The sequence below is a fragment of the Amphiura filiformis genome, chromosome 1, assembly GCF_039555335.1.
Source record: "Amphiura filiformis chromosome 1, Afil_fr2py, whole genome shotgun sequence".
Lineage (NCBI taxonomy): Eukaryota > Metazoa > Echinodermata > Ophiuroidea > Amphilepidida > Amphiuridae > Amphiura > Amphiura filiformis.
Window position 1 is genome coordinate 99796000 of NC_092628.1, and position 27608 is coordinate 99823607.

A 27608-nucleotide genomic window follows, 5' to 3' on the forward strand; every position below is an offset into this window, starting at 1 on the left:
TCGGCTACTTTAAAAAAAAAAAATGTAAGATAATCATCAACAACTGAATAGGTAAATATCTTTAAAATACCGACTTCTGGGAATCTTAACTACAATTCTTCATATTAGAAGGGGTGTGTTTCAAAATTGGCCAATCATCCAGTATCTGGAACATCAGTAACACGTACGATATACCATGTTTTATTTGGTGCCTGGTACAAAATCCATACGACTAATCAAGCGCGTACTTATCATGCTTCTTGAGAAATTTGCATATTTAATACCCAGGATTTAACATTACTTTTCATTCTTTCCATGACGCTTTCGAAAATCATAACGCCCTTCATTCACATAAACACTTTGAATAATAAACATTATCAAGCCTGCCTGAGAGATCATAAGGGTTCAGAAATTAGGGCCGGATTTACCTTTTGGGGGCCTGGGCTAGGTCAAAATTTACCGGCCTCAAACACACCATGAAGAAAGGCATGTGCACTCAGGTGGCTGAGTTTTGATTTATGTATAGGGGGCCTACTAGAAGACCGATAGTAGCGGCAGAACGATTTCAATTTAAAGGGAGACGAGCATATTTTGTTCCGATTTTACTATGACATTTTATTTTCGGACTATTTCAAAGGGCATTTCGTGATCCACAGCCTCACCCCCCCCCCCTCAACATTTCTTGGAAAAAGTTGAGATTTTTATACTACTGGAAACCTCTGGCTACATAATATTTATGTATAAAAAATTTAAGATTAATTCGCTTAGCAAAAACATCGCCAAATTCGAATTACATTCTGGTGTACCAGAACGTAATTCGACACAGTGGCATATGGAGCAGTGATCTATGGAGCATAATCATGCATAACTCGCAAACGCAAAATCAACAATCAATCAAATTTTGGGAATAAACTTTTTAGTGGATATCTATTGAAAATTATCATAAAAAGAGGATGCTAAGATCACAAAATACTTCTTTAAACCAAAATGAAGGCCGGGTTTTGCTAGACACACGGGGCCAGTGCGAGCGAATCTCGAGAAATTTTACCATATTTTGGTCCAAAACATGGTGTTTTCGGGCTAAAAAGGAACATGCACAGGGCCCATTTGGCGCAATGTTAAGTCCGGCACTGATTGAATTGCACGCAAACAAGAACTTTTTCTGAAGAGCACTACCCCGCTGACAATATTGTGCAAAACACGTATTGTAAAATAATAAATTACGATTCAATAATGTTTTTCATGAAAACAAATTGCTACTTCTGATAATTCTAAATTTTCACCTCAACCCTCCCCCCGTATTAACGGAAAATGGGATATTGCACTTTCTGGTCAGTACATGCTTCAATATTAACTGAAGATCGTAATAGCAACACGAAATGTGTTTACTTTCCAACATGCACCTTTGTGTCAGAGGGAAAATTTATTGTTGAAAGTGCCAAATATACAATACATAAAAAATAATATTATATAGACCCTTCTCAAAAACCACAGTATAATATATGTACCTGCTCAGTGGCCATTTTATGCAATAGTATTGCACAATTGTATCCATCTTTCAAGTTGTAATCAGCCTTTTTGTAAAATGTGTATTTTACATGTTAAATATATGGAGCTGAGAAGTAGAGACGGCGTTGTAACCTCCCCCCCAAAAAAAACAACATCGACCTGATACTAATATTAATGTGAAAAGTGATGATAGGTCTCTCTGAATGAAACATCTCAAATATTGGTATCAACGAAGTCGCAGATGGCTTGTAAAGCAGCCCAATTCTCTTCACCGCTAGGCTGTATGTATTTCGCTGGTAAAAAGAAACCATATCGGCCTTTGTCTCGGCCCTCAGGAGAGTAGCTGAATTGCACTTTTTGTTCTGCGTACATATAGTCACAGCTACCGCCAGACGCAGGATCTGTAGTATCAAAATATAAAAACAACAAATCACTATGTGACTAACGTTTTTACTATACAGTGTGTATCAAAATAAAGTATACAGTTTGTAAAATACCACTAGATTAAAAAGTATGAGGCATTTAGTCAAAATGCTATAGTCGATAGCTGAATCAACATCTTGTCCTCTCACAACTGTAAAATCACTGGGGTGTAACCATTTATAAGGCCTCAGTTACTACTTTTGTGAGCCAAGTAAAAATGCAAATGCGCGAAGTGTAAATAAAAATCAAAGCAACATGTTTGACCACTTTTTTACAGTATTTTACAGTCTTAGTCTTCCACATGGCCATCAGGTCTTGCATGGCCACCATTCCCCTGTATGCAGATATCAGCTCTCCTAAACAAGGTATTCACACCACGTCTTATGAGAGGTCTGTCCTGCCTGGATGTCAACTTGTGCAATTTTGTGTTTCTGGAGTTCATTAAGGTCTGCAGGAGGACTTGTGAAAACCTTTGATTTCAGATAGCACCACAATAAGAAATCCAGAGGTGTAAGATCAGGAAATCTTAGGGGCCATTCCACTTCGTGATTTAAAGCAATCACGTGATTGTCAAACAATTCTGCATGGCGTTCTGTCAATTACTGTGAAGAAAGTGGGGAAACAGCGATTTTCATGTTATTTTAATTGACTCCGGGCAACTGCATTTTTACACGGCTCACAACAATAACTACGGAGTCCTTATTAATGGTCACACGCCAGTGATTGTACAGTTAGGGGGGCAAGATGTTGATTCAGTTATAAACTAAAGCATTTTGACCAATTATCTCATACTTTTTTCCAACTGTATACTTTATTCTGATCAGTGGTGATACACCCTGTGCAGCTATATACTGGGTGCTCATGGTCTATGGTGATTTTATCAATACATTCTAACGTCAGCGAATTAAAACCGAGATTATTGAAATGCCCTACTAGTGCTAGACCAACACCGGTCCTAATGGGAGTGACAAAGTGTCACCATTCTGTCATAGTCCGAAGGGTCAACTCTTATATAAACCATATGATCCTTACCCTAATCATAACCCTAAACTTCACCCGAAGTAACCCCCCCCCCAGCTAGGTACTCTAATGCTATCCGTTCTTTCTGCTTCTTCTTTCTTGCTGGCAATTTTTTCAAATTGCTTCTTCTGCCACAAGCAACATAGGTGACGTCATTTGCACACATGCATTGTTATTACCATGTGAGTTTAGGGTGTTCACAAATTTGAGGTCAAAGGTCATTAAAGGGGCATGCCCGGTCTGAATCGAAATACCTTTAAAGTGCTTCTTCTGCCGCAAACAGCATAGAAGGGTGACGCCATTTGCACACATGCATTGTTATTACCATGTCCCTTTAGGTTGTTCACAGATTTGGGATCAAATGTCACTAAGGTGGTAAAATCTTACAATTGCATTATCTGGACATCTGTAAGGGGTATGGGCTCAAAATCTCATGACCAGGGGAACATTTTGCAGGGGTCAGGTCATAGGTCATGCAGAGGTCAAATCTTAGAAATGCATTTCTGGACATATGTAAGGGGTACGCGTACGGGGCTCAAATTCGGTGGCAATAAACTTGATGACCAGGGTAACATTTCGGAACATTTTACAGGGGTCAGGTCAAAGGTCAGCTGGGGTCAAATCTTAGAATTTCAATATCTGGACATCTGTAAGGGGTACTGGGCTCAATCTCGGTGACAACAAACCTTATGACCAGGGGAACATGTTGGAACATTTAGCAGGGGTCAGGTCAAAGGTCATCTGGGGCCAAATCATAGAATTGTGTTATCTGGACATCTGTAAGAGGTACGGGGCTCAAACTTGGTGACAACAAACCTCATGACCAGAGGGACATTATGGAGCATCTTGCAGGGGTCGGATCAAAGATCATCATTGGTCAAATCTTAGAATTACATTATCCGGACATCTGTAAAGGGTATGGGGTTCAAACTCGGTGACAACAAACTTCGTGATCAGTGACAACAAATCTCATGACCAGGGGAACATTTTGCATGGTCAGGGCAAAGGTCATGCAGAGGTTAAATCTTAGAAATGCATTTTCTGGACATCTGCAAGAGGTGCAGGACTCAAACTCAGTGACAACAAACCTCATGACCAGGGGAACATTTTTGAAACATTTTGCAGGGGTCAGATACCTCCACAACACCAACATGCCCCAGCTAGGTTTGTGGTCTATCCCATTTGTCACTAGTTCTAACTGTAACCAAACATGATCCTAACTCTGACCCTAACCCTAGTCTAACCCTAGCCCGAACACTAACCTTAATAATAACCCTAGCCCTAACCTTATTCCTTACCATAATCATACCATGAAATGCCCAAACCCTAACATTAACCCTTAATGGACCTTTGGACTAATTAACTGTTCCCGCTGAATCGGTATGTATAAGATGCTAAATCATACATTTCATGTCATAATATGTGATGCGATCAAAAAAAAATCAGTCTGAAAAAGGCCCAGGTCAATTTTGGGATTCTAACATTTTCATTTTAGTATATTCAAAGCTCCACATTAGTAAATAAAACCCATGTTAATACGACCATTGGTTACAAAGTTACAATTATTTGAACACAAGTACATTAAAAAGAAAGAAACGGAGAAAATCAAGTTTAAAGTTCGAGTACTTTAATTGAGTTATTGATATCTTTGGGTTTTGTGAACCATCCTTTGACAAGTTAATGCTTATTACTTTTTGTGTTTTTCGAGTACGTTTAAGGAAGTGTCCGGCAATCACAACATTATGTCTTATTTGTTAGAAAAATAATTATCAAGCACGAATCACGTGGTTTTATTTAAAACAAACTCATATTAACCATCAAAACGAATAAAAACAGCCATCTCTCAACACCCGATATTCAAAATTCCCGCGCCGAAATTGTCTAGAGCAATGACCTCCCAATAATTCAATGAAGCCTGACGACAAATTAGCACAAATAACCATGACGTCATTGCTCTAGAAAATTTCGGCGCGGGAATTTTAAATAGAGCGTGTTGAGAGATTGCTGTTTTTATTCGTTTTTATGGTCAATATGAGTTTGTTTTAAATAACCACGTGATACAACGTTGAAATTTCAACCTGATTTCAACTAACCTCTAGGTTGAAATCGGATTGAAATCAGGTTGAAGTCCATCAGGTTGAAGTCCATTTGCAAATACAACGTGATTTCAACCTGATTTCAACGTCGAAATTTCAACGTGATTTCAACGTCAGGTGTGCCCACTGGGTGATAATTATTTTCCTAACATATAAGACATAATGTTGTGATTCCCGGACACTTCCTTTAATTGAGCACACCTAAAATACATGTAAATACATAACAAAACGTAAATCCGTGCTTCTTTTAGAATAATTTTACGATTTTTTGACAATTATCGAAGTTGGATGGCGGTAAAATAAGTCACTGTTTTAACATTTTCGCTTCGGAATTTAATCAGATATATTTTCATGTAAAAGATGGATGTTTTTCCCTTCCATGTTTGCAAAAAAAAAGTTAATTTTGATTTTTGCACCCCTACACATACATTATTTAGCACATATCTCAAAACTAGGATTGCCGAGTTCCGACTGATTTTGCTTGACCGCATCACATACACCTAGATGGACGGATTAATGTCAATACTTACATATTGTATCGTAAATGTTACCATATTCGTATTGTGTTCCATGTACCTTTTTGAGAGCATCACACGCAGCTTTACCACCAGCGAGCTGTGTCATAGAGAGACAAAGGGGCAATCAAATCAATGAGACTTCAACTTCCCTACTCAATTTTATTTAAATTAAATTGCGTAAATTAAAATGCGGGACTTTCATGACATATTTGAATGCCTGTTTCAATATACACGGTGTCCCTGTATATCGTTAATGCACCTTTGTGTGTTACGGTAGTCTTGAATTAATACATGGTTAGTTACGTTTCATATGGATGACTAACTTGTTTACCAAATAATATTTGTATTAAGAAATTATAATAAAATGTCTAACCTGTGTGTCATAATTAACAGGCTTTTCATCTGTGTATCCGTATGGCATCAACCACAGCTGAGAATATGAATGATAATCAATATAGAGAGCTACACCATCACCACCGCCCAAACTGGATACAAAATCACGAATAGCAGCGATCTCGGGTTCAGAGAAAGGAGCAGTGCCGTGGTAGGTTTCAGAACATGTGAAATTGCTGGAGCCGATACCTAGGAACACAAGACGGACACTAACAATCTTAAAATATAATCTTATACTTCGGCGTTTACGTGTGTTTGTTTCCATTGCGACATACATAACGCCAATTTTGTGGCATCGTTACTCGGCTCCGACAAGTTTTTAACCGATAGCGAACCTTAGAGATAGCGGTCCTTAGAGATAGCGAACCGTAACCCTGAGCATAGGACAAACCGAATTGTGTGCTTATCTTTCGTATCAGACTATGTCTCTCTCTCTCTCTCTCTCTCTCTAGGTGCCATATCCTAAGACGTTGGCGATCATGTCATGCCACAATTCTCTGTTATAAGCCATCTCCAGAAGCTCTGTCGCTTTATGTTCAGCTCCCCTTTCTTTAAGCCAGTCTTTCAGATTTGATAACCACATCACTCTCTTCCTGCCTCTGCTCCTTGTTCCTTCTATTCTTCCTGTCAATACTAGGTTCTCGAAACCATCCTTTCTGAGGATATGACCAAGGAATTTGAGCTGCTTAACTCTGATTTCACGTAACAGCTTCCTGTTCACATTTGCTCTACTTAGGACATCGTCATTAGACACTTTATCAATCCACGAGATCTTCATCATTCTTCTAAGGAACCACATCTCGCAGCTCTCCAATCTTCTTTTAATGTCTGTTGTTATTGACCATGCTTCACTTCCATACATTAATACAGGGACGACATAGCAGTTGAGTACCCGAATTCTGGTCTCTATACTGAGGGCACTGTTTTTTAGGATCTTGTCTAATTTTGAGAACGCAGACTTAGCCAGTGCAATCATTCTCTTAACCTCCTTAATACATCTGGCATCTTCTGTGATTAGACTGCCAAGGTAGTTGAATGAGGAAACTTGCTTAATTCTTTGATCTTTCACCTTCAATATGCATGTTGGGCTTTCAGTCTTTGATACCACCATACATTCTGTCTTCTTGCAATTTAACGATAAACCTTTCCTCTCACTTTCCTGAACCACCACATCAAGAAGCCTTTGCAGATCCTCCTCAGACTCAGCTAATAGGGCAGTGTCATCTGCATATCTTATGTTCGTGATGTTATGTCCACCTATACCGAGACCATTTTCCTTTTCTAGCTCCCTTAGAATCAGCTCACTGTAATAATTAAAGAGATCTGGTGACATCACACATCCCTGTCTGACTCCTCTCTTAATGCTTGTATATTCACTACAATCTCCATCCACCCTTATGCACGCTGTTTGGTTCCAATAAAGGTTCTGCAACAGTCGTAGATCCTTTCCATGCAGATCTAGCTTACCAAGATCTTCAAAAAGCTGATCATGTCTCACCTTGTCAAAGGCTTTTGAGTAGTCAATGAAACACATGAAAACATCCTTCTGCATCTCTACCGCTCTCTCTGTTATCATTCTCAAGACATAAATCGCATTCCTGGTACCAGCATCTTCTACAAAGCCGAACTGCTCTTTACCAATCTCAGGTTTTATTCTACTTCTTGCACGGAGTAACAGGATTCTTAGAATTATCTTTGTAACATGGCTCATAAGGCTAATTGTACGGTGTTGTTCACAATCCACAGCGCCAGGTTTCTTGGGAAGAGCAATAAAGATTGATTTGCTCAGGTCTTCCGGAAATGTCCCATCATCATACATTCTGTTGATGACTCCTGCCAGTTTATGTAAATTCCTTATTGCCAGTTTATGTAAATTCCTTATAATTATGTAAATTCCTTATAATTCTAAAATCAACATGTGTCGAAATTTACTTACCACCCCATCCAGTTGCGAAGTTTCTATTTGGATCAGTTCCCACGCAGAAAGATCCTTCGTTTGGTTTACGCGTCTTCCTCCACAAACGATTCTGCGTAATCAGGATAAAGTAGACCCACATTAAGCATATCAATTATTATGTTACCAAACATTTCAGCACTATAGGATAGTTTATACCTACATATCACATAATTCAATTGCTGCTGGAATTGTATATATCTCAAGTACTGTTATTTTGATGTTGCGCTTTGACAATATTTGTTTTGAGCATCATAAATGTGATTTATAGGTTAATGAATGGGTTTTTCTTGTTGAGAGTGAAATTGCACAAAATAATGCACGCATACTGAGATGTTGCTGTGTCTAATGCACGAGCCCCGAAGAGATTTCGCGAGCAACAAGTAATACGCATTTATTTACCTATTTCATACACGAGATAAAAAGCCGTGATTTTTGCTAATTTTATAACAAAATCGTCAGTAAAATGTTGGAAAATACGAGCAAATGTAAATGCATCAACCCGCAAGGAAAATGAATCAATCCTACGCGATGCGAACGAGTTCGGAAGTACTGCGTGTAGTACGCAGAGTGCGCGCCCGTGCAATTATACAATATTAATGCACTCCGCGTATTTTTCTAACGGCCTTTCTGATTGGCTATGTGGTTCTAAGAGTGTATGAATTATAGGTTAATGAACGCGTATTACTTATTGGAGAGAAATTAGACAAAATAATGCACGCGCTGATGTTGATGCGTCTAATGCACGAGCCCCTGAAGGGGGGAGTGCATTAGACGCATCAACATCAGCGCAAGTGCATTATTTTGTCTAATTTCTCGAGCAATAAGTAATACAAGTTTATTAATCTATTTCATACACGAGAAGAAAAAAACACGTGATTTTTAGTTTTTTTATATAACAAATTATCACTAAAAATGTTGGAAAACAGAACCAAATATAAATTCATCAACCCGCCCGAAAAATGAATCAATCCTACGCGACGCGAACGCGCGCGAAACACTGCGCGTAGTACGCGGAGTGCAATTAGACACAATCAATGCATGGTTTGGATTTTTCTAACGCTTGCTCTGATTGGTTCTCGCTATCGAAGAGTGTATGAATATATATTTCAAACATATTTTATATATGCTATATGACGATGTCCACTATGATGATGCTAATGATTATAGTATTATTGGTGACTTATTCCTTATATTTATTTTTTTATTCAAGCGTGTTCTCTTTCTCGTTCATCCCGTCTCATTCTTCTTCATTCTTCTTTTTCTGATGATGATCATAATGATACACAAATCATATATTACTCACACGTGTCCACGTATAGGCATATCCATCAACATTTAAAACAGGAATGACATAAAAGTCAAATTTCTTCAGCAGGTCCGTGGCCTCAGCACCTCCGTCAACAAGCTTGTATATAAAACACAACATACATTATTCGAAAAATACTATGTTAGTGTTTGCTTTAATTTTGCTTCAAACTGGTGTCACAAATATACACATAATCATAAATGGGAATTATTAAAATTAATGCTAAACTTCACAAGATTTCTAACACCATCACAAAGTGAAGGGATTGTGACTCAGGATTAGATTAGAATTAGGATAAGGTAAAGATTAGGCTTAGCGATTAATAACGTTAAATACTGGCTCAGATTAGGATTGGTGACAACTTCAACAATCGTAACCAAAACGTTTTTTAAGTACTACTTCGGTACAAAAAAAACATAGCTAGCTTAAAATCATGTTAAAATTCGTGAAAAATACGATCCACCGGATAGTTACATGTATCAGGCATGAGAATGATCATCCATGAAAAAAGATTTTGAAAAAGCCTGAAAAGCGCGTGAAATGAGGCTAAAAAAGCCAAAAACGAGCTGAAATTAAAAGAAAGTGCGGAAATTTGGACCACTAAAAAGCAGGAAATCCTGCAAAAGCAGGAAAATTCTCATGCCTGATGTATTCAAATTAAGATTTTACATTTGGCTCGGAACCTTCCAAAGTCTGCTCTCTAAATTTATAACGATACCATTTATACCTATCACCCACCATATATGGTAACCCGCGACGTCACGATGAAGCAGTGTTAATAGTTGTCTATCTTTATCATTTTCCTAAAATGTTAAGAATGTCAGATAAATTCCATTCTGATGGCTTTGAATCGTTCGCGATTCCATTTACTAATATATTTTTCTTACGTATTTGGCCAGATAAAGAACAGTTGCTGGGGAGATCCATTCACGAGCGTGGATGCCTCCATGAATAACAACAGCCTTCTTGTTAGTACCACCTGTGGATATCTAAAGCAGTTAGAAACAACAAATAGATTAGTAATACTTATTACTGTTAGGCGACGAAAAGGAAAACCCTGTTCTACGGGCCCGACCGACCCAGATTGTGTACAAATTGGGAAAAAAATTTCCTGTACAAATGAATACCGACCCAAATTTCGACAATTTCAGGAACTATTTTTTTATTTTTTTTTTTTTTTTCCCAAATTGCAAATATTTACCGATTTTGGTGATTTTTTGGGGGTCATTTCCAAAAAAAAAAAGCCCGACCGACCGACCCTACTTGAAAGGTCCGTCCGCCCGTAGAACAGGTTTTCTTTTTTTTCGTCGCCTTATCGTGCTTTGCGCTAACAAATCGGTCATTTTTACAAGCGTTTTAACTGAAAAGCGGGCCATTCAATCATAATACATATGTATATGCTTGTGACACATGGTAAGAAGCATTTGACAACCAATTTCCGAACACCTGAACTGAACAAGGTCATTTGACGTAACTGACTCAATCATGTCCCACACCCAGCTACACCCGATTACCTAATATTATACAAACATTATATCTGTAAGTATTTGAAGGAATTGAAAATGCATAACAAGTAAAAACAATGCACGGAGCTTTGTAAAACTACTCTATATAAAATGTATTGCTTTTGTATTATTCTTTTACTTTTCCCTTATCCATCTCCGTTGTTTGGCTAGCTCTCCTGTTATAATGTGGAGACTGCTTTACCCGTTGTTCTACTCAAAATGTTTCCAATTGCTCACGACTACTTGGAAAGTACATGCGAGTCAATTGGTCATGGCTCATTGTTTGATAACCGGTGACGCTGAATCGTGGGTTGGTAGAAAACACATTATTGACAAGTGTATTGACCCCGGGGGGGGGGGCACTTCGAAAAATGTTGGTGGGTATGCTCCCCCGGAATTTTGAGGTGGTGGGTCCTTGGGAGCTGATGGAGCTGCGAACAAGTAAAATGGGGACTTTTGGAGCTGCGAACAGTCCAGATGAAGGGTCTTTCTTGGCTTTCTGGTTGACAATCGCCTGAAATGCCCTTTCAGAGCTGAAATTATCAAAATCAAGGGTCTTTCGGAGCTCTATTTTGGTCAAATATAGGGGGTCTTTCGGAGCTGCGAAATCCAAAAAGGGGGGTCTTTCCGGGGAAGCATACCCGTATGGTCATTTGTGTTGAGTGCCCCCCCCCCCCCGGGTATTGACATTCAAAGTTGAAATAATACTAAACAGGAGAAATACAAACGCACGCTATAATACATTTTGCATACGCGTAATAACTAAATTGCGCACTTTTTATCGAATACAATTGGGTTTTTTTTTATTGAAGTTTAAAGTTACTTATAGATATTGTACCTTCAGGTAGCCAATATTCCTGCCTTTATATGAAGTACCAATGGAACCCTCTGTTGCCGTATCACACACTGCTGCCGTTTCTGTTATCCATTCTTGAATCTATAAATTGAACATAGAAGTTGAAATACCCTTTGACATGTCTATATTTATTAACTCCTTCAAAATGTTACATTTTCAATACTAGTATTCTGATGTATAATGAATATAAATTAATTTACAATAGTAGTCAGATAATTAGTTATAAAATTGTCCTATGTTTCTCGCAATTTCGTTACAAATTTAAAACACAACATTTTATATACACTCCTTACCGTTTCATAAGTATTGTATGCATTGTAATCAAAAGTAGAGCTGTTCAACCCTTTCTGTTCTTCATCAATCAACTCTTGCACATTCTTTATCATAACCTTGGTATGAATTCCTTTATGGGCTAAATATGTTGTGATTTTTTTCACGTAGGATGCTGATATCATGATGTCTACTGGTTTTGTCACGTTCGATGGCTCTCTCCAGAAACTCAACTGAAAAAATAATTCGTCAAAAGTCTAATAAACAAGCATTAACCACTTTCATACCACTTTTTTTTTAATCCCTGTTAAGCATTAAAAATTCGCCGTAGAAATAGTGATGTAACAGGATTAATTACCATAGAGATGTGTCTACACTAATTTTGAATGTATTGTCCTGCATTAGACGTTTACGTTGTTCCTCTGCATTGTACCCATTATCCCGGGCCATTATCAAATAACAGGATAGGGTCATATTCAATCTACGTTAACGCACATAATACATGTGATGAGTACTACCTGCTTATATTATAGTGTAGGGCAATACATCAATTACAGTAGACCCATCGCCGTGGTAATTAATCCTGTTACATCGACACTTCGGGGAATTGAACACAATATCTAGACTGTTTCACCTACAGTGACACCTTATGCACATTTAATACCCGGGTAACGAGTGTCGGCGTGGACGCTCAATTTCTTCTGCAACCACAATGGGCCGCTGCAACCATAATGTGCCGCAATACCCCTAGGGTTAGGGTTAGAGTTTAGGGTTAGAGTTAAGGATAGGGTTAGGGTTGGCGTATTGCGTATTGCGTAGTTGCAGAAAATAAATACACGGCCTCGGCGCTTGATTTCCTTTTTCAACCATATAATGGGCCGCAATATCATACGGGCCGTAATATATTTAGGGTTAGGGTTTATGGTTAGGGTTAGGTTTAGCATTTGGTGGTCCATTATGGTTGTAGAAGAAAATAAAAACGCGGCCGGGGCATGCACAGTGGCATAGTGTTGATTCAAGATGAAATTAGTGATTTACAATAACACAGTAGCTGAAACAGATAATAGTAATATATTAGCATATGCAAAGATACAAAATGATAATATGGAAAGGGATAACCTGGAAGTATAACTAGGAAACCGCAGAGAGACATAAAAGGATATTTTTACAAGTGACGGAAAAGGACACTTTTGATATGACAGGGTGTGGATTCTACATAAATTTTTAGCATGTTTAATGGAATAGTTCACACACTGTTAGACTGGCTTGTGAAAATAGTCCACTATGTAGAACACACAACCTTAACAACTAACAGCACAATTTCAATATCTTCAACTTCATCATTCACAAAAGGTTATAAAAGGTTGTCAGAAAATGTTTAAATGTCGGGTTATATAAATGGTACATTAAGGATAAAACGTTTTCATAACATTTAAAAACATTTTTTGATAATCTACTGCCCAACAAACACAAAATGTTTTACAGAAAACGTTTAAATGTAGGGTTATATAAAGAGTATAAAAACGTTTTAATAACATTCCAAAGACATTTTTTTCTAAATAGAATGTTATTTTGGGGTTGAAAAAATATTTTGCCCAAAATGTTTGCCCCAAAAAATAACGTTTTAAAAACGTTTTCACGACCTTTATATAACCCGACATTTAAATGTTATTAAAACGTTTTGAATAAAACATTTTAAGAACATTTATGTGTTTGCTGAGTGCAAATATTTTAACAATGTTATTTAAGTGTTGACAAAATATTTGGCAAAAAACATTTGTGAAAATAGTTTACAATAACATTTTTAAAAACATTAAAAAAATATTGTTGTATATAGTATGTTTTCATATAAAACGTTTTAAAATGTTTTCATGACCTTTATATAACCCGACATTTTAATGTTATTAAAACGTTTTTACCTAAACCAAAAGCCAAAATATAACTTATTTATAACGTTTTTAAAACGTTTTTGTGTTTGCTGGGATATTACTTTACGAAAAGAGGTTGATTGACCTGTTAATGTTTTGAGAAATTGTCCTAAAACAACATCAAGATAGTAAGAGGGCCCTGCAAGCAATTGTTGACTTGCTGAAAGCTTAAATCGCCGCTGCAGACAGGATGTAATAAGAAAATAACAAAAGATGCTTGTTACAAGATAAATTGGGCTTATGATACACATAAATTATATTTAAATGTATAATTATGAATGAGTTGGTATAATGTATTATTATAAACTAATTACGCATATTTTTGACAATGTTATGGAACAGGGAACAGTAGCCGTTGAATACCACTTCATATAAAATATTTTAATGTTATCATTATACAAGAGGCATGACTTGCATATCAGAAATTATTAACGTTACGTTTGTACATGTACCAACCTGTCCATCAAATTTCGAACTCTCCAGATTGCTCATTAGATTTCCTAGGATGCTTATCTCATGATGAATTTTGGGGATAACGCGTAAAACCTGATATCTGCAGAATGAAAAAACATAAATTGGTATCAAAATTGTCCTTATAAATATAAACACCTTAAGATAAAGAACACAAAGCAGATTTTTTACATTTAAAAAGTGCATTTTTATTTACATTTGAGCGATTTCCTGTAGTTGGTGCACAGTGGTATACTATGGTTTGTGCTTAACCAACTTATCGGATATTTTGACAGAATATGTAAGCTGTGCTTTTTTTAACGGTCCCTGCTAAATAATTCATAATTATTTTCTTAAAGTAAAATACAACACCCTCGAATGAATGGCTGTGCCGTTTAGTTGTGGACGCCCGTCCACTGCATGGCAATCAAATTAAATTGGTAAAACTTTAGGTGTGGAAAGCTCCGTGGTTCGGTTTTCATTTATTTATGAGCGTTTAATAATGTCAAAATTGAATCATACTGGTATACAATGACTGCATACCCGTAACATAACTGCCAATTTCATTTTTAAAGCCAAGACTAAGCTGGTACTTTTAAGTTTTAAAACTGATTGTGTGGATTGGGGCGATGATTATGACAACCGCTTACACCCAGCATCTGCAGCATACAACAAGCCCCCAATAAGCCTAAACACGCATTAAAACGTGTGATGGAGGGTAGGTGTATAACACAATGGTGTATACTAAGTATTCGTTTTCATTTATTTTGATCTTAAATATACTGTTAAACAGTGCCTGCATTGAATACATGTTTGATACTTGATCAGCGAGGCGTGCTGCATGGAGGTCACAGCTCAACACAATACACCCTACATGTACAGCATACTTGGTATACTTTATGTTATTATTGATTGAAATTAGTCCGAAATCTCTACACAAGTAAACCCAAAATGATCAATATGCCCACAAAAAGTAACTAAATAAAATCTTCGAGAAAATATCTTGTCCTGATTGCAAAACAATGAACAAACAGGACCCTAAATTTAGAAACAGTCAAGCTATACATATGACATGCCATATACTTTTAGTTTTCACTACAAGTTGAAACGATTTCCTTCGTCATTCAAGCGGCCATAAGCTTAACGAATGCTCTAAAAACAATGGTGCAATATGTCTGTCAGCAATACTGTAGGCCTATTTCAATTCATTTTGAAGTGTAAGTTCCTTTAACTTCCTTACCCATCGTATTGCACTTTCTCTGCCAAACACAGGGTTGCACAGAACAGCAGTTGTAGCCACCGACCGGTAGACATTATTTATTGCAATGAAATGAAAGCTTGAAGCGGAAAGAGGAACTAAAAACAAGAAGTCAGTGATGTGATTCGAGTCAGCTGACTCAAGTCATGTGACTAAGTTCAGGTAGAATCAATGGAAGGCCCTCGATATTCAGCACAGCTCACCAAAAATGTGTTGCTGTGATATATAGGTTTCCCAGAAAGTAATTTCCCCGATGAAAATTTGGATATAATCAAAAATCAATTATCCCGTTTAAAGTTTGGAACACAGACTGATTGCTTTTACGTTAACGCGGTACCTCTCCTGTAACCAGGATTTATTGGGCATTGTTGGGGGGGGGGGGCTGATTTTGAAAAATGAAAAAAAATGACCTTTTTTTGCAAAATTTGGACCTTTTTAGACCAGGGGCGGATTTTGAAAAAGTGGACTTTTTTTCCAAAATATGTACCTTTTTAAACTAAAAAGGCATAAAAAATCCCCAATTTTTTTTCACTCGCTATGCTCGCAAATGTCAGGGCATTTTTGGATTGGGGGCTTCCCCAGCCCTCTAGTTACAGGCCTGTAGGTACCTCTGCATTGAACCATAGATGTCAAAGGATAGGGATAAAGATCTGGATCGTACTATAGAATATTCATATCATGCTGATCACGCGCACCTGTAAGATTAGTATCTTTGAAAAGAGCGGTATTGTATTCAATCTATGACTTATGCATCATAAAAATGTATCAATTGATCAAGATCGATGTTTGGATCAAAAACGCCAATCACAATATTTTTCAGTTTTTGACCTATGACCTCTTGAAATTCATAAGTAGGTATAAAATGCACGTTTTTAGTGATTGCGGACATTTTGACACAAAAATGACAATTTTTTACCATATTTAGCCATTTCTTGTGAAGAAGTTTGAATTACCCTTTAAAGCATGGGTCTTCTTTAATTTTAAGCTAGAACGCAGTTTCCATGGCATTGCCCATTTATGCTCATTTTAAGCAAATTTCCCCAGTAACATTGAGCAAATTTCTCAGTTCATAAATTGTGCAAATTTCCCAGTAAAATATAATGGGTGTAAGTGGACTTTGAATTCTCCTAATAGTATAAAATTAAAGAAGATCTGTATATCAATAATTTAAAGTATAGTTCAAAGCTCTACACATTTAAACAAAAATAGAGCAGAAACTTAAAAGTTTCTGCTCTATTTAGGTTTAAAGAAATAGCTAGTTAAAATTTGATATGTTTTGGTAAATATCACAAAAATCACTAGTGGCAAATGGTGGTCATAGACCACAAACCTAGCTGGGCGTGTTGGTGTTGTGGAGGTATCTGACCCCTGCAAAATGTTCCAAAAATGTTCCCCTGGTTATGAGGTTTGTTGTTACCGAGTTTGAGTCCCGTACTCCTTACAGATGTCCAGATAATGAAATTCTAAGATTTGGCCCCAGGTGACCTTTGACCTGACCCCTGCAAAGTGTTCCAAAATGTTCCCCTTGGCATTAAGCCCCGTACCCCTTACAGATGTCCAGAAAATGCATTTCTAAAATTTGACCTCTGCATGACCTTTGACCTGACCCTGCAAAATGTTCCCTGGTCATGAGATTTGTTGTCACTGAGTTTGAGCCCCACTTCTTACAGATGTCCAGAAAATAAAATTTAAAGGTTTGACCCGAGATAACCTTTGACCTGACCCCGGCAAAATTTTCCAAAATGTTCCCTTGGTCATTAAGTTTGTTGTCGGCGAGTTTGAACCTCGTACCCCTTACAGATGTCCAGAAAATGCATTTCTAAAATTTGACCTCTGCATGACCTTTGACCTGATGCCTGCAAAATGTTCCCCTGGTCATGAGATTTGTTGTCACTGAGTTTAAGTCCCATACCCCTTACAGATGTCCAGATATAACCAAATATCTTCAAAATGCTTCTTCTGCCACATATTACATAGCACAATGACGTCACTTACACATGTGCATCGGCTTTACCCAGTGCCCATACCTTGCAAACAGAATTGGGGTCAAAGGTCATTAAGGGGGTAAAATCTTACAATTGCATTATCTGGACATCTGTAAGGAGTATGGGGCTCAAACTCGATACAATAAATCTCATGACCAGGGGAACATTTTGCGGGGTCAGGTCAAAGGTCATGCAGAGGTCAAATTTTAGAAACGCATTTCCTGGACATCTGTAAGGGGTACGGGCTCAAACTTGGTGACAACAAACTTAATGATCAGGGGAACATGTTGGAACACTTTGCAGGGGTCAGGTCAAAGGTTATCTGGGGTCAAATCTTTATAACTTCATTTTCTGGATATCTGCAAGGGGTATATATGGGGCTCAAACTCATGACAACAAATCTCATGACCAGGGGAATATTTTGCAGGGGTCAGGTCAAAGGTCATGTAGAGGTCAAATTTTCTAAATGCATTTTCTGGACATCTGTTAGGGGTACGGGGCTCAAACTCCACAACAACAAACTTACTGACAGGGGAACATTTTGGAACACTGTGCAAGGGTCATGTCAAAGGTCATCTGGGGTCAAATCGTAGAATTTCATTTTCTGGATATCTGTAAGAGGTACGGGGCTCAAACATGGTGACAATAAACCTCAAGACCAGGGGAACATTATGGAACATCATGCATAGGTCAGGTCAAAGGTCATCTGGGGTCAAATCTTAGAATTGAATGTTTTGGACATCTGTTAGGAGTACGGGACTTAAACTCGGTGAAAACAAACCCCATGACCAGGGGAGTAATACGCATTTATTAAAGCCATATTATAACATTTTCAAACAAAATAGATTAGCATTTCTTTGCCATAAAATGTTAGATTTTACTGTCAGATATATCCCTTTTATTTTTGAGCCGAACAACTACGGCAAAGCAAAGAAAATTGGAATTTACTACCAGCGCACATGTCGCCAATACGTACCACTCCTTCGGTCATGTTGTGGTACCACCCTTTGTTGCGTATATCACCGTCCCGCAGTGTGTTATGAACATCGTGTATGCGTTCGACTAATAATTCCATCGTAATAATAAAGCGCCGGTTCCGGCGTTTTATTCAAAATCTCGGATTTTGACAAAACTACAGCACCTAGAGTCTTGATTTATGCAGGGTATATTGGTTTAATAAAGTACAATTTAATCGTGTAAAAAAGTGAATTTTATAAATTCAGTAAGGGCGTCTTCCTCAGCAAATGTTATAATATGGCTTTAACCTATAAATATGACTGAGTCAACGCAGTTTACAAACAACTAACATTAATGTTCACCGCTAGGTGTAAATTATATTTATTACTTTCAATGCAAAAGGAAGACCAATGTCTTAACTGCATGTACATGAAAAATACCTCTTTCTGCCATGGTGCAGACTTGACGATTTTTTTCCAAATTTCACGCTATAATAAACATCTTACTTACATGTCGTATTTTTCAGGCTGTATAGTATAAGTTAATAGGTTCAAATTCAACTTTTAGCGCAGGGCATTTTTGCAACACCTGTCAAACGAAAGCATAACCAAGCGGTGTTTGTACTGTACTTTGTACATAATTTAACACAGAATGAAGAGAATTTTGTTTGTTTGTTTGTTTGTTTGTTTGTTTGTTTACCCAGGTTGGTCCGTGAGGGACACATGCTAATCCATGGGACGTTCCAAGCTCATACAATAAAAATGCACAAGCCTGGATAACCCGTGTAGGCTAATAAGATGCATGCTGGCCCAGATAGCTTTGAAAAACAAAGCAAGAAATGGAAGAAAAAGCAAGGAAAAGGAGAAAGGAGAGACGGCCACTCCCAAACACAATACAATTTTACTCTTAGCCCTTACTTCGTGAGAAAGGAAATTGGAATTCCAATCTCAAGCCCCGATGCAAAGACTATGGTAACACATCATTTGGGTTCAACATCTATATAATAACTGGTTTACGTCAACCTGTTACGCTAATGTTAAGTCGTTTTTTTAATTTTGAGAACAAAGAACAAAATGTGGTTCAAGCATGCATCAGTTACGTAATCACCCTAATTATTTCCGATTATTACCCTTCATTTGTATCATTATCATTTGTTCTTGTGCATAGATTGGTGAATAAATATGTTTAAATTCATGCTTGAACCATATTTTGTACCCGGTCCCCGCACTCCGTGCATCCGCGGGTATTCATGCTTGTCGGTGAACTTTAAAAACACCCCCTTTTGCATCTCATTTCGCGAAGTTTTTAGGGGAAAATCACCCCTTTTTTTAGCGATTTCGCGAATTATTTGCCCTTCGAAAATACCCCTATTTTCGCTAAAACATGAACGATATTTCTAATATGCCCATTTCTGGCAAAAACGCGTAGGCTGCTCGATGAAAATGCCCTTTTTTTCAATTTCGCGAACACGTGGTTTGAAAAACACCCTTTTTGTGTGTTTCGCGAACCGCGTTTCTTCATCTGAAAACACCCCTTATTTCGCGAAATTTTCGACGAGCATGAATCCCTGCGGATGCTCGGAGTGCGGGGACCGGGATTTTGTACTAGGGAGGACAGCCAATATCTCAGCCAAGCCTCGCTGTCTTCGGTAACGCAATCTGGCGAAGGGATACCCGGCTTTTAGTAGAGCCCAAAACCATAAAAGTCTGTAGAAAACTGGCAGACTTCGCTGAATTTATACACATCGCTCCAATACATGTACCACCGTTGACCAAAAATCGGTAGCCTATTTTACGACCATGCTTGAATTGACAACCGCAGATATGCTTATTGATGAGTGGGTCGGTATGTACTTACTGAACACAAAGGAATACTGTTCACTTGTAAGTATCTAAGACTTGGCTGAGTTCAGCAAACCATTTGGCTGTAATTCCTTTGTGGTGTGATCATCTATAATTTTGGTTAACATCTTGAATGTGTTATAGGACCATAAAAGGAAGCTAAAAAGGTTGGTTTGGTAAAGTCAAGTGGGGGATCATCATTAACTGCCCGTAGATACTGGACTAAAGACCTGTGTACCCAAACAACAATGTCCCGGCTCTACCCTGCAGCACGTATGAATGAATCTTGAACGAACCACCAAGGAACTTAAATATTGCACTGTCAAGTGAACACCTGCATTTTTAATGAAGACCAAAACAACAGTAACACGAAAGTAATTGGTATTTCTAAGAACATGGACGACATCAGTAGACTCTCAGTATTTGGATACGAAGTCGCAGATAGCTTTCAAAGCAGCCCAATTCTCTTCACCGCTAGGCTGTATGTATTCTGCTGGTAAAAGGAAACCATATCGGCCCTTGTCTCGGCCCTCGGGACCATAGCTGAATTGCACTCCTTGTTCTGCGTACATGTAGTCACCGATATCACCAGACACAGGATCTGTATCATAAAATCAAAACAGAATTGTGAAAGCTGAACACAGGACACGCATCAACGATTACTTATAGAACAGCTACCAGCTGGTCATATTAGTAAATTGGGTTTTTTTAATCAGTTTATTTCTTTTTATTTTATCGGTGCAGTCCTGATTTGAGTGTTTTATTTCTCCATTTCCATCAATAAGGAGCATATAGTAAACCCAATGCTTACAAAGTTGCAACAATCTAAAGCAGCTAAAACGTTAGATTGTATGCTTTGTGTTACGGGATCATGTAAGATGCTAAATTATAAATTTCCAGCCAACTACCTAGTAATTCTACAGCTAGCCCCGTGGTAGTTAGCACATGAAACTTGAACTGTTTTAACAAATATTGAATGTTTATGAGTACAATGGTAAAAAATAACAAATTAAATAACAAGAATCTGTGTATGAGTTATACAAAACAATTTTAATACTTACATATTGTATCGTAAATGTTACCATATTCGTATTGTGTTCCATGTACCTTTTTGAGGGCATCACATGCAGCTTTACCACCAGCGAGCTGTGTCATAAAATGGCATAACGTTTTGTTTAAATATTTATTTGCGGACTTTCATGACTTGTTTGAATTATACTGCCTTGTTGCCATTCTAGCATTCGCAGGTACGTTTTGTTCCATGCACACAGACAATGTTGATATCTTGTGATTTGCTCGATGAGTCCTATAATGCTAGACACAATCGGACTGTTCCCTTTCAGAGAAGGTTATACGACCAGACTAGGTCAACGTGATTACAATCAACAATAAATGTTCTTCGCAAAAATGTAACCTCTATGATTGACAAAATGTTTGTTGTCTGTAATGATTTTTTTCAACAAAAATACTTTAATTTCTCTGATGCCTACTTAAATTGTAAAACAATTCAAATACCCGATGCTGTTACTATAATATTATATCATACCATTGCTTCTTTGTATCATGCTGTGCAGTCCCGGGGGGCACATAAAACATTTTGGTGGGTATGTTCCCCCGGAATTTTGAGGTGGTGGGTCTTTGGGAGCTGATGGTATACCGGTAAAAGGGGGTCTTTTGGAGCTGCGAAGCGGGCTATGAACAAGTAAAGTGGGGACTTTTGGAGCTGCAAACAGTCAAAATCAATGGCCTTTCTTGGCTTTTTGATTGAAAATCGCCTGAAAAAACCCAGAAATATGAGGAATAAGCAATTTTAGAGCTGAAATTCTCAAAATCAAGGGTCTTTCGGAGCTCTATTTTGGTCAAATATAGGGACTCTTTCGGAGCTGCGAAATCAAAAAGGGGGGGGTCTTTCCGACGGAACATACCCGTGTGGTTATTTGTGTTGAGTACCCCCCCCCCGGGGGGCTGCAGTCTTGACCTTACACATTTTTAAATTCAACTTCTTCTTTTTTCATATATATGTCATGGATGATTAATTTATTTACAAAATGTTGATTATATACAATATATATATTACAATAAATGTCTAACCTGTGTGTCATAATTAGCAGGCTTTTTATCTGTGTATCCGTATGGCATCAACCACAGCTGAGAATATGAATGGTAATCAATAAACAGAGCTACACCATTACCACCGCCCAAACTGGCTATGAAATCACGAATAGCAACGGTCTCAGGTTCAGAGAAAGGCGCAAGACCTCGGTAGGCTTCAGAACATGGGTATGCGCTAGAGCCCTCACCTGGTAACACAAGCAAACGAACACTTAATGCCAAGTAGAATAAATCGTCCCTGCCCTCACCGATTTTTGGAGATTTTCAAATATTATTTGCTTCCTTACTTTGTTTCTAATTATTGTTGTGATGAAAAGATATGTTTAGAAGTTCTTGGGTATTATTTATAAACCCATTGCAAACAGTTTCGTCAAGCTACACCAAAACCTGATCTTGTTATGACAATTTGATTGATAAGGTCGTGTGCAGAATCTTGTTAGCTCCAACTTGATACTAAATTTGCTACCAAACACTCTAAATTCACAGAGATTGAATTTGTGCATAGGAGCCCAAGCATGCCAAGGGTCAAGCAAGCAAAAGTGATACTATTTTCATACAGGAAGAAAACACTATTTTAAATGACGGAATGCTTGCCTTTTGTACGCAGAAAACATATTAAATGAAAACATTCCAGAAAGCAAGTTACACCCCAGAAATCTAGAAAAACTGGGGCATGAGGCAGACATGCACCCACCATCCAGATGCAGCACCAGTTTTTAGCAATATAAATACAACCAATTTAATTAGCATTACCTATATTTTTCACAATATATGCTAATAGGCCAAACCAAACCAAAATTGTGCATGACAAGTGTCTATCTTTTGTATTTAAATATATAAATACCCCACAATTCTGCAATCAACCTCACCATCAAAATATTCTTACCACCCCATCCAGTTGCGAAGTTTCTGTTTGGATCAGTTCCATAGCAGGCGTATCCTTCGTTTGGTTTACGCGTCTTCCTCCACATTCGATCCTGTGTGGTTCCAACAGGGCAATCATTTTATTATATAAGTATGTCTACATTGAGCAGATAATATTCTATCAACATTTTCAGCACAATATTTACATTTTATTTATAGTATAGTGATTTTTCTTTTTTTTTCTTCTTCCGCGCATTCTTCTTCATTCCCCTTTCAACAACTCTTCTTATACTTTTGTACATCCGTGATGAATCCACACTTTAACAGTAAGCGTTCGCGTATGTTACGCGTGAGCGCGTAAAATTCGTCATGTCTGGAGTCTGTGTGCGTATCACGCTTACAAGTTGAATTCAGTATTTGGAAGTAGCGGATAAAGATTGCCGTTTTATTCAGTTTTATTGCTGATATCAACAGATGCGTCCGGCGCGTCTGCGTGGTTTACTTCACTCGGGCTGCCCTCGCGAAGTAAACCACGCAGACGACGCGGACGCATCGTTGTTAATCGGGGATGAACAACGGTGAAACATGATTCTTCTTCTGATGATGATTATAATGATGTACAAATCATGTATTACTCACGTCGGTCCATGAATAGGAGTATCCATCGACATTTACAACAGGAATAACATAAAAATCAAATTTGTTCAGCAACTCCTTCGCATCAGCACCTCCTTCAACAAGCTTGCATATAAAAGACAACATATATCGTTTGAAAAATACAGTACTATTTATAATAGTTTGCTTCTTATGACTTCAATTGTTGGTTATAAGGGTAAGATTAGAATTAGAATAAGGTACATATTTAGGATTATCAGTTATTTAAAGTAAGAGTTCAGATTAGGGTAGGTCAAATATTGTAACCAAACCATTTTAAAGCACTTTGCAAGAAAACATAGCTATCTTAATTATAAAAACGTGTATCATGGTAAAATTATGTTCCATCGCCACAAGTATTTGAATCGAAATTGTAAATCGGGTCTGGATGGAACAAATTCTGCTCTTTGAATTTGTAACGATACCACTACCCACCATACGGTATGCAAATTCGACCCACTTCGTCAGGCATTGTCAATATGTCTAGCAAATTTTCGTGGACGATACAGCCACGTTTGTATTGTTTTTGTATACTTTTTTTTTTTCATTCCATTCTAATTTTTATAAATATTTTTCTCACATATTTTGCCAGATAAAGTAGAGTTGCTGGGGTAATCCATTCACGGGCGTGGATGGCTGCTTCAACAACAACAGCTTTCTTGTTTCCTCCTGTGGATATCTAAAACAGAGACAACAACATATAAAATGGACAATTAGTGGCATGATCATTGCGGCATAAAAACAATACAATAAAACATATAGTATAACTTATTGCGCATCACGTGTAGAAAAACCATACCCAAACAAAATCAATGCTATATTTGACAACCAAATGCCTCAGGTGAAGGTCACTCTCGGGAAAGCTGGACTGAATCAAGTCACGTGATGTAACTGATTCCCCATTTGGATCATATTCGATTTATAACTGCCGATCCTCAATAATTACAAGCCATGCCTAATGTGGTTAGTGAATGTCATTTTGTAATACGCCAAAATCCACCTAAGTTTGAGGTGCTCAAAGCACAGAAAACAAGTAATTAGCGAATTACAGGAACAAATAACATAATTAAATATTTTTGAAGGAAAAAATAATGATCTAACGGTCCATAAAAGTGTTTACTAACCATTACAGTTTCGAGTTTGTAATAGATACCTTAATGTAGCCAATATTCCTGCCTTCATATGAAGTACCAAGAGAACCCTCTGTTGCCGTGATATAAGATGCTGCAGTATCGGTTATCCATTGTTGGATCTATAAATTGTATATAATTATTGAACACAACGTCAAACTGTTATATTTTCAATATTATGAACTTCATTTAAACCGGATTAACATCGGATTAACATGTGTATTATATTTCTCGCCATTCCGTTGTAAATACGAATTTAAAAGAGGTATCGTATAAGCCGGGTCGTAAACACATCTTAGGTACACTCCTTACCGTTTCATAAGAATTGTATTTGTTGTAATCAATAGCCGCAGAGCTGTTCAACCCTTTCTGTTCTTCATCAATCAACTCTTGCACATTCTTTATCATAACCTTGGTATGAATTCCTTCGTGAGCTAAATATGTTGCGAGCTTCTTCACGTAGCCTGGTGATATCATGATGTCTACTGGTTTAGTCACGTTCGAAGGCTCTCTCCAGAAACTATACTGAAAAATAATGCGCCAAAAATCTAGTAGCTTCTAGTAGACAAACATCTAACAGACCATTATTTTAATCCCTGTTAAGCCAGTGATATTTATTACAAACATAATATCCTTGCTATTTATCTGTTTCAGCTGTGATGTGCACTGATTAATTTATTTGATTATTTAATTTTTTTACAATTTGAAGTTATTTCATGAGAGAGATGAGAGATGCGAACCCCCTTTCAAGTAATAAGATATAAATGGAGGAATCTCGTTTTCATCGGGGAAAATACAATCATATCTATATTTGGATCTTGGAAATTCCCATATGGCTCAATGTGACAATTTCATTGCCGATGTAGGGAAGTCCAGGCGGATGTAATAAAGGAAAAGTGGGAGAGAAAAAAATTGCTGGGGATTTTCCAGTTTTACTACTTTGGTATAAACGGTTAAAGCAATAATGTTCTCGTGGCAGATTGTTTCACGAGACTGTACTCAGAGCTCTGGACTGTACTGGTGGTAGGCTCTCTAATGTGTTGAATGTCTATGTGCCTTCAAATAAAGGTACCTGTGAACCAGTCATTTTGCATAGCCATAATACAGCAATAACGAAGGAGATTTTGAGTACACGACTGCCGGATAAGTAGTAGTTATAAATTAGTGTGATTTTCAAAGTAAAGTGTATACAATCATGTTTGTGTACGTGTAAAATCATTGTAAATCATATTTCGGGGCTCGTGCATTAGACGAATCAACATCACAGCTGACATCAGCGCGCGTGCATTATTTTGTCTAATTTCTCTCAGAAGTACTGCGCGTTCATTAACCTATAGCCGTGACTACACGTGTACAGTTACTGACTTCCATATATCGGAAATATAAACATTTATTCAAAATTGCTTTTGTACATGTACCAACCTGTCCATCAAACTTCGAACTCTCTAGATTGCTCATTAGATTTCCTAGGATGCTTATCTCATGATGAGTTTTGGGGATAACGCGTAAAACCTGGTATCTGTGAAATAACAAATTGATTGATATTAAATAGTCCTTGCAAAATGGATTATAAACACCATTTGATAAAGAACAGGTCTTGAAATTTACTTTTAAAAAATGGATTTTAGTTTCATTTGAGCATTGTCTTGTGGTTGATGTGTGCGGCATTATTTTGAATTAATCAATATCAAATCGACACCCAAAACACACGACCAAATCATCAGTATTTTAACAGAAAACTATATAAGTTGTGATTGTGACCAACTGGTCCCTGCTACAGATTTGGAACCAAACTGTTTTCTTCAACGTACATATCAGCCCAAATAATTGGATGTGTCGTTTATTCCGTTTAGTATATTGCGGCCATCGTAACATTTGATGCCCGCATTCTGTCTTATCTTCTTTATACTGTTCTCCTCTCAGCTCCTCTCCTGGTTCAGTCTCAGGTACGGAATGCCAAAAATTGAAATCACATTTTACCGGCGACATATGATTGCGTCCCTTCAAGTTAAGTAAGTGACTGACTGACTGATGTGTGGATGATAATAATGATAAACATGACAATAGCTGACATATGCATCAAACCCTCTGAATCTCTTTCTTCTATCAGATTAGCCATAAACACGCGTTTATATTGAGAGAAGTGGGACATATTTTGATCAGCGCGCAGCGATGCATGAAGTCACAGGTCAGTGCAATGCACCAGGAAGTTGTAAGAATTTTTATTTCACTATTAATATTGAATAACATATCAAGTGTGAATTATGAGCACTAGCACTATTATTGTTTGTTGCATTGCATTGAGCATCAACAAAATGACAAATTTGCCCACAAAAATAACTTTAAAAATGTCTTGTCCCGATTAGAAAAAGTGTAACTTCCTTACCCATCGTATCGCACTTTCTCTGCCAAACACAGGGTTGCATAGAACAGCAGTAGTAGCCACCGACCGGTAGACATGATTGCAATGAAGGCTTGAAGCTGAAGTAACTTACTCAGTCAGGCGATTCAAGTCAGGTGACTCAAATCAGGTGACTAAGGTCAGGTGCCTATGGTCAGGAAGTATATAGTGTGTATCAAAACAGTGCTTTCAACAT

At 37.6% G+C, this 27608-nt stretch overlaps 1 protein-coding gene across 1 annotated transcript; it reads right to left on the minus strand.

Annotated features, from left to right (window-relative positions):
• LOC140164975 (uncharacterized) lies at positions 1–27528 on the minus strand. Its single transcript, XM_072188384.1, has 20 exons — positions 27398–27528; positions 26434–26530; positions 25324–25536; positions 25035–25133; positions 24462–24560; positions 23867–23968; positions 23250–23340; positions 22343–22551; positions 21313–21397; positions 20671–20852; positions 15451–15524; positions 14217–14313; positions 11856–12065; positions 11545–11643; positions 10089–10190; positions 9199–9300; positions 7875–7965; positions 5919–6127; positions 5558–5642; positions 1–1889 (listed from the first exon to the last, which is right to left on the minus strand). Exons 1-20 carry the CDS (start codon positions 27469–27471, stop codon positions 1702–1704), a joined length of 2508 nt encoding a protein of 835 aa, XP_072044485.1. The 5' UTR covers positions 27472–27528; the 3' UTR covers positions 1–1701.
• Positions 27529–27608: the final 80 nt, after the last annotated feature.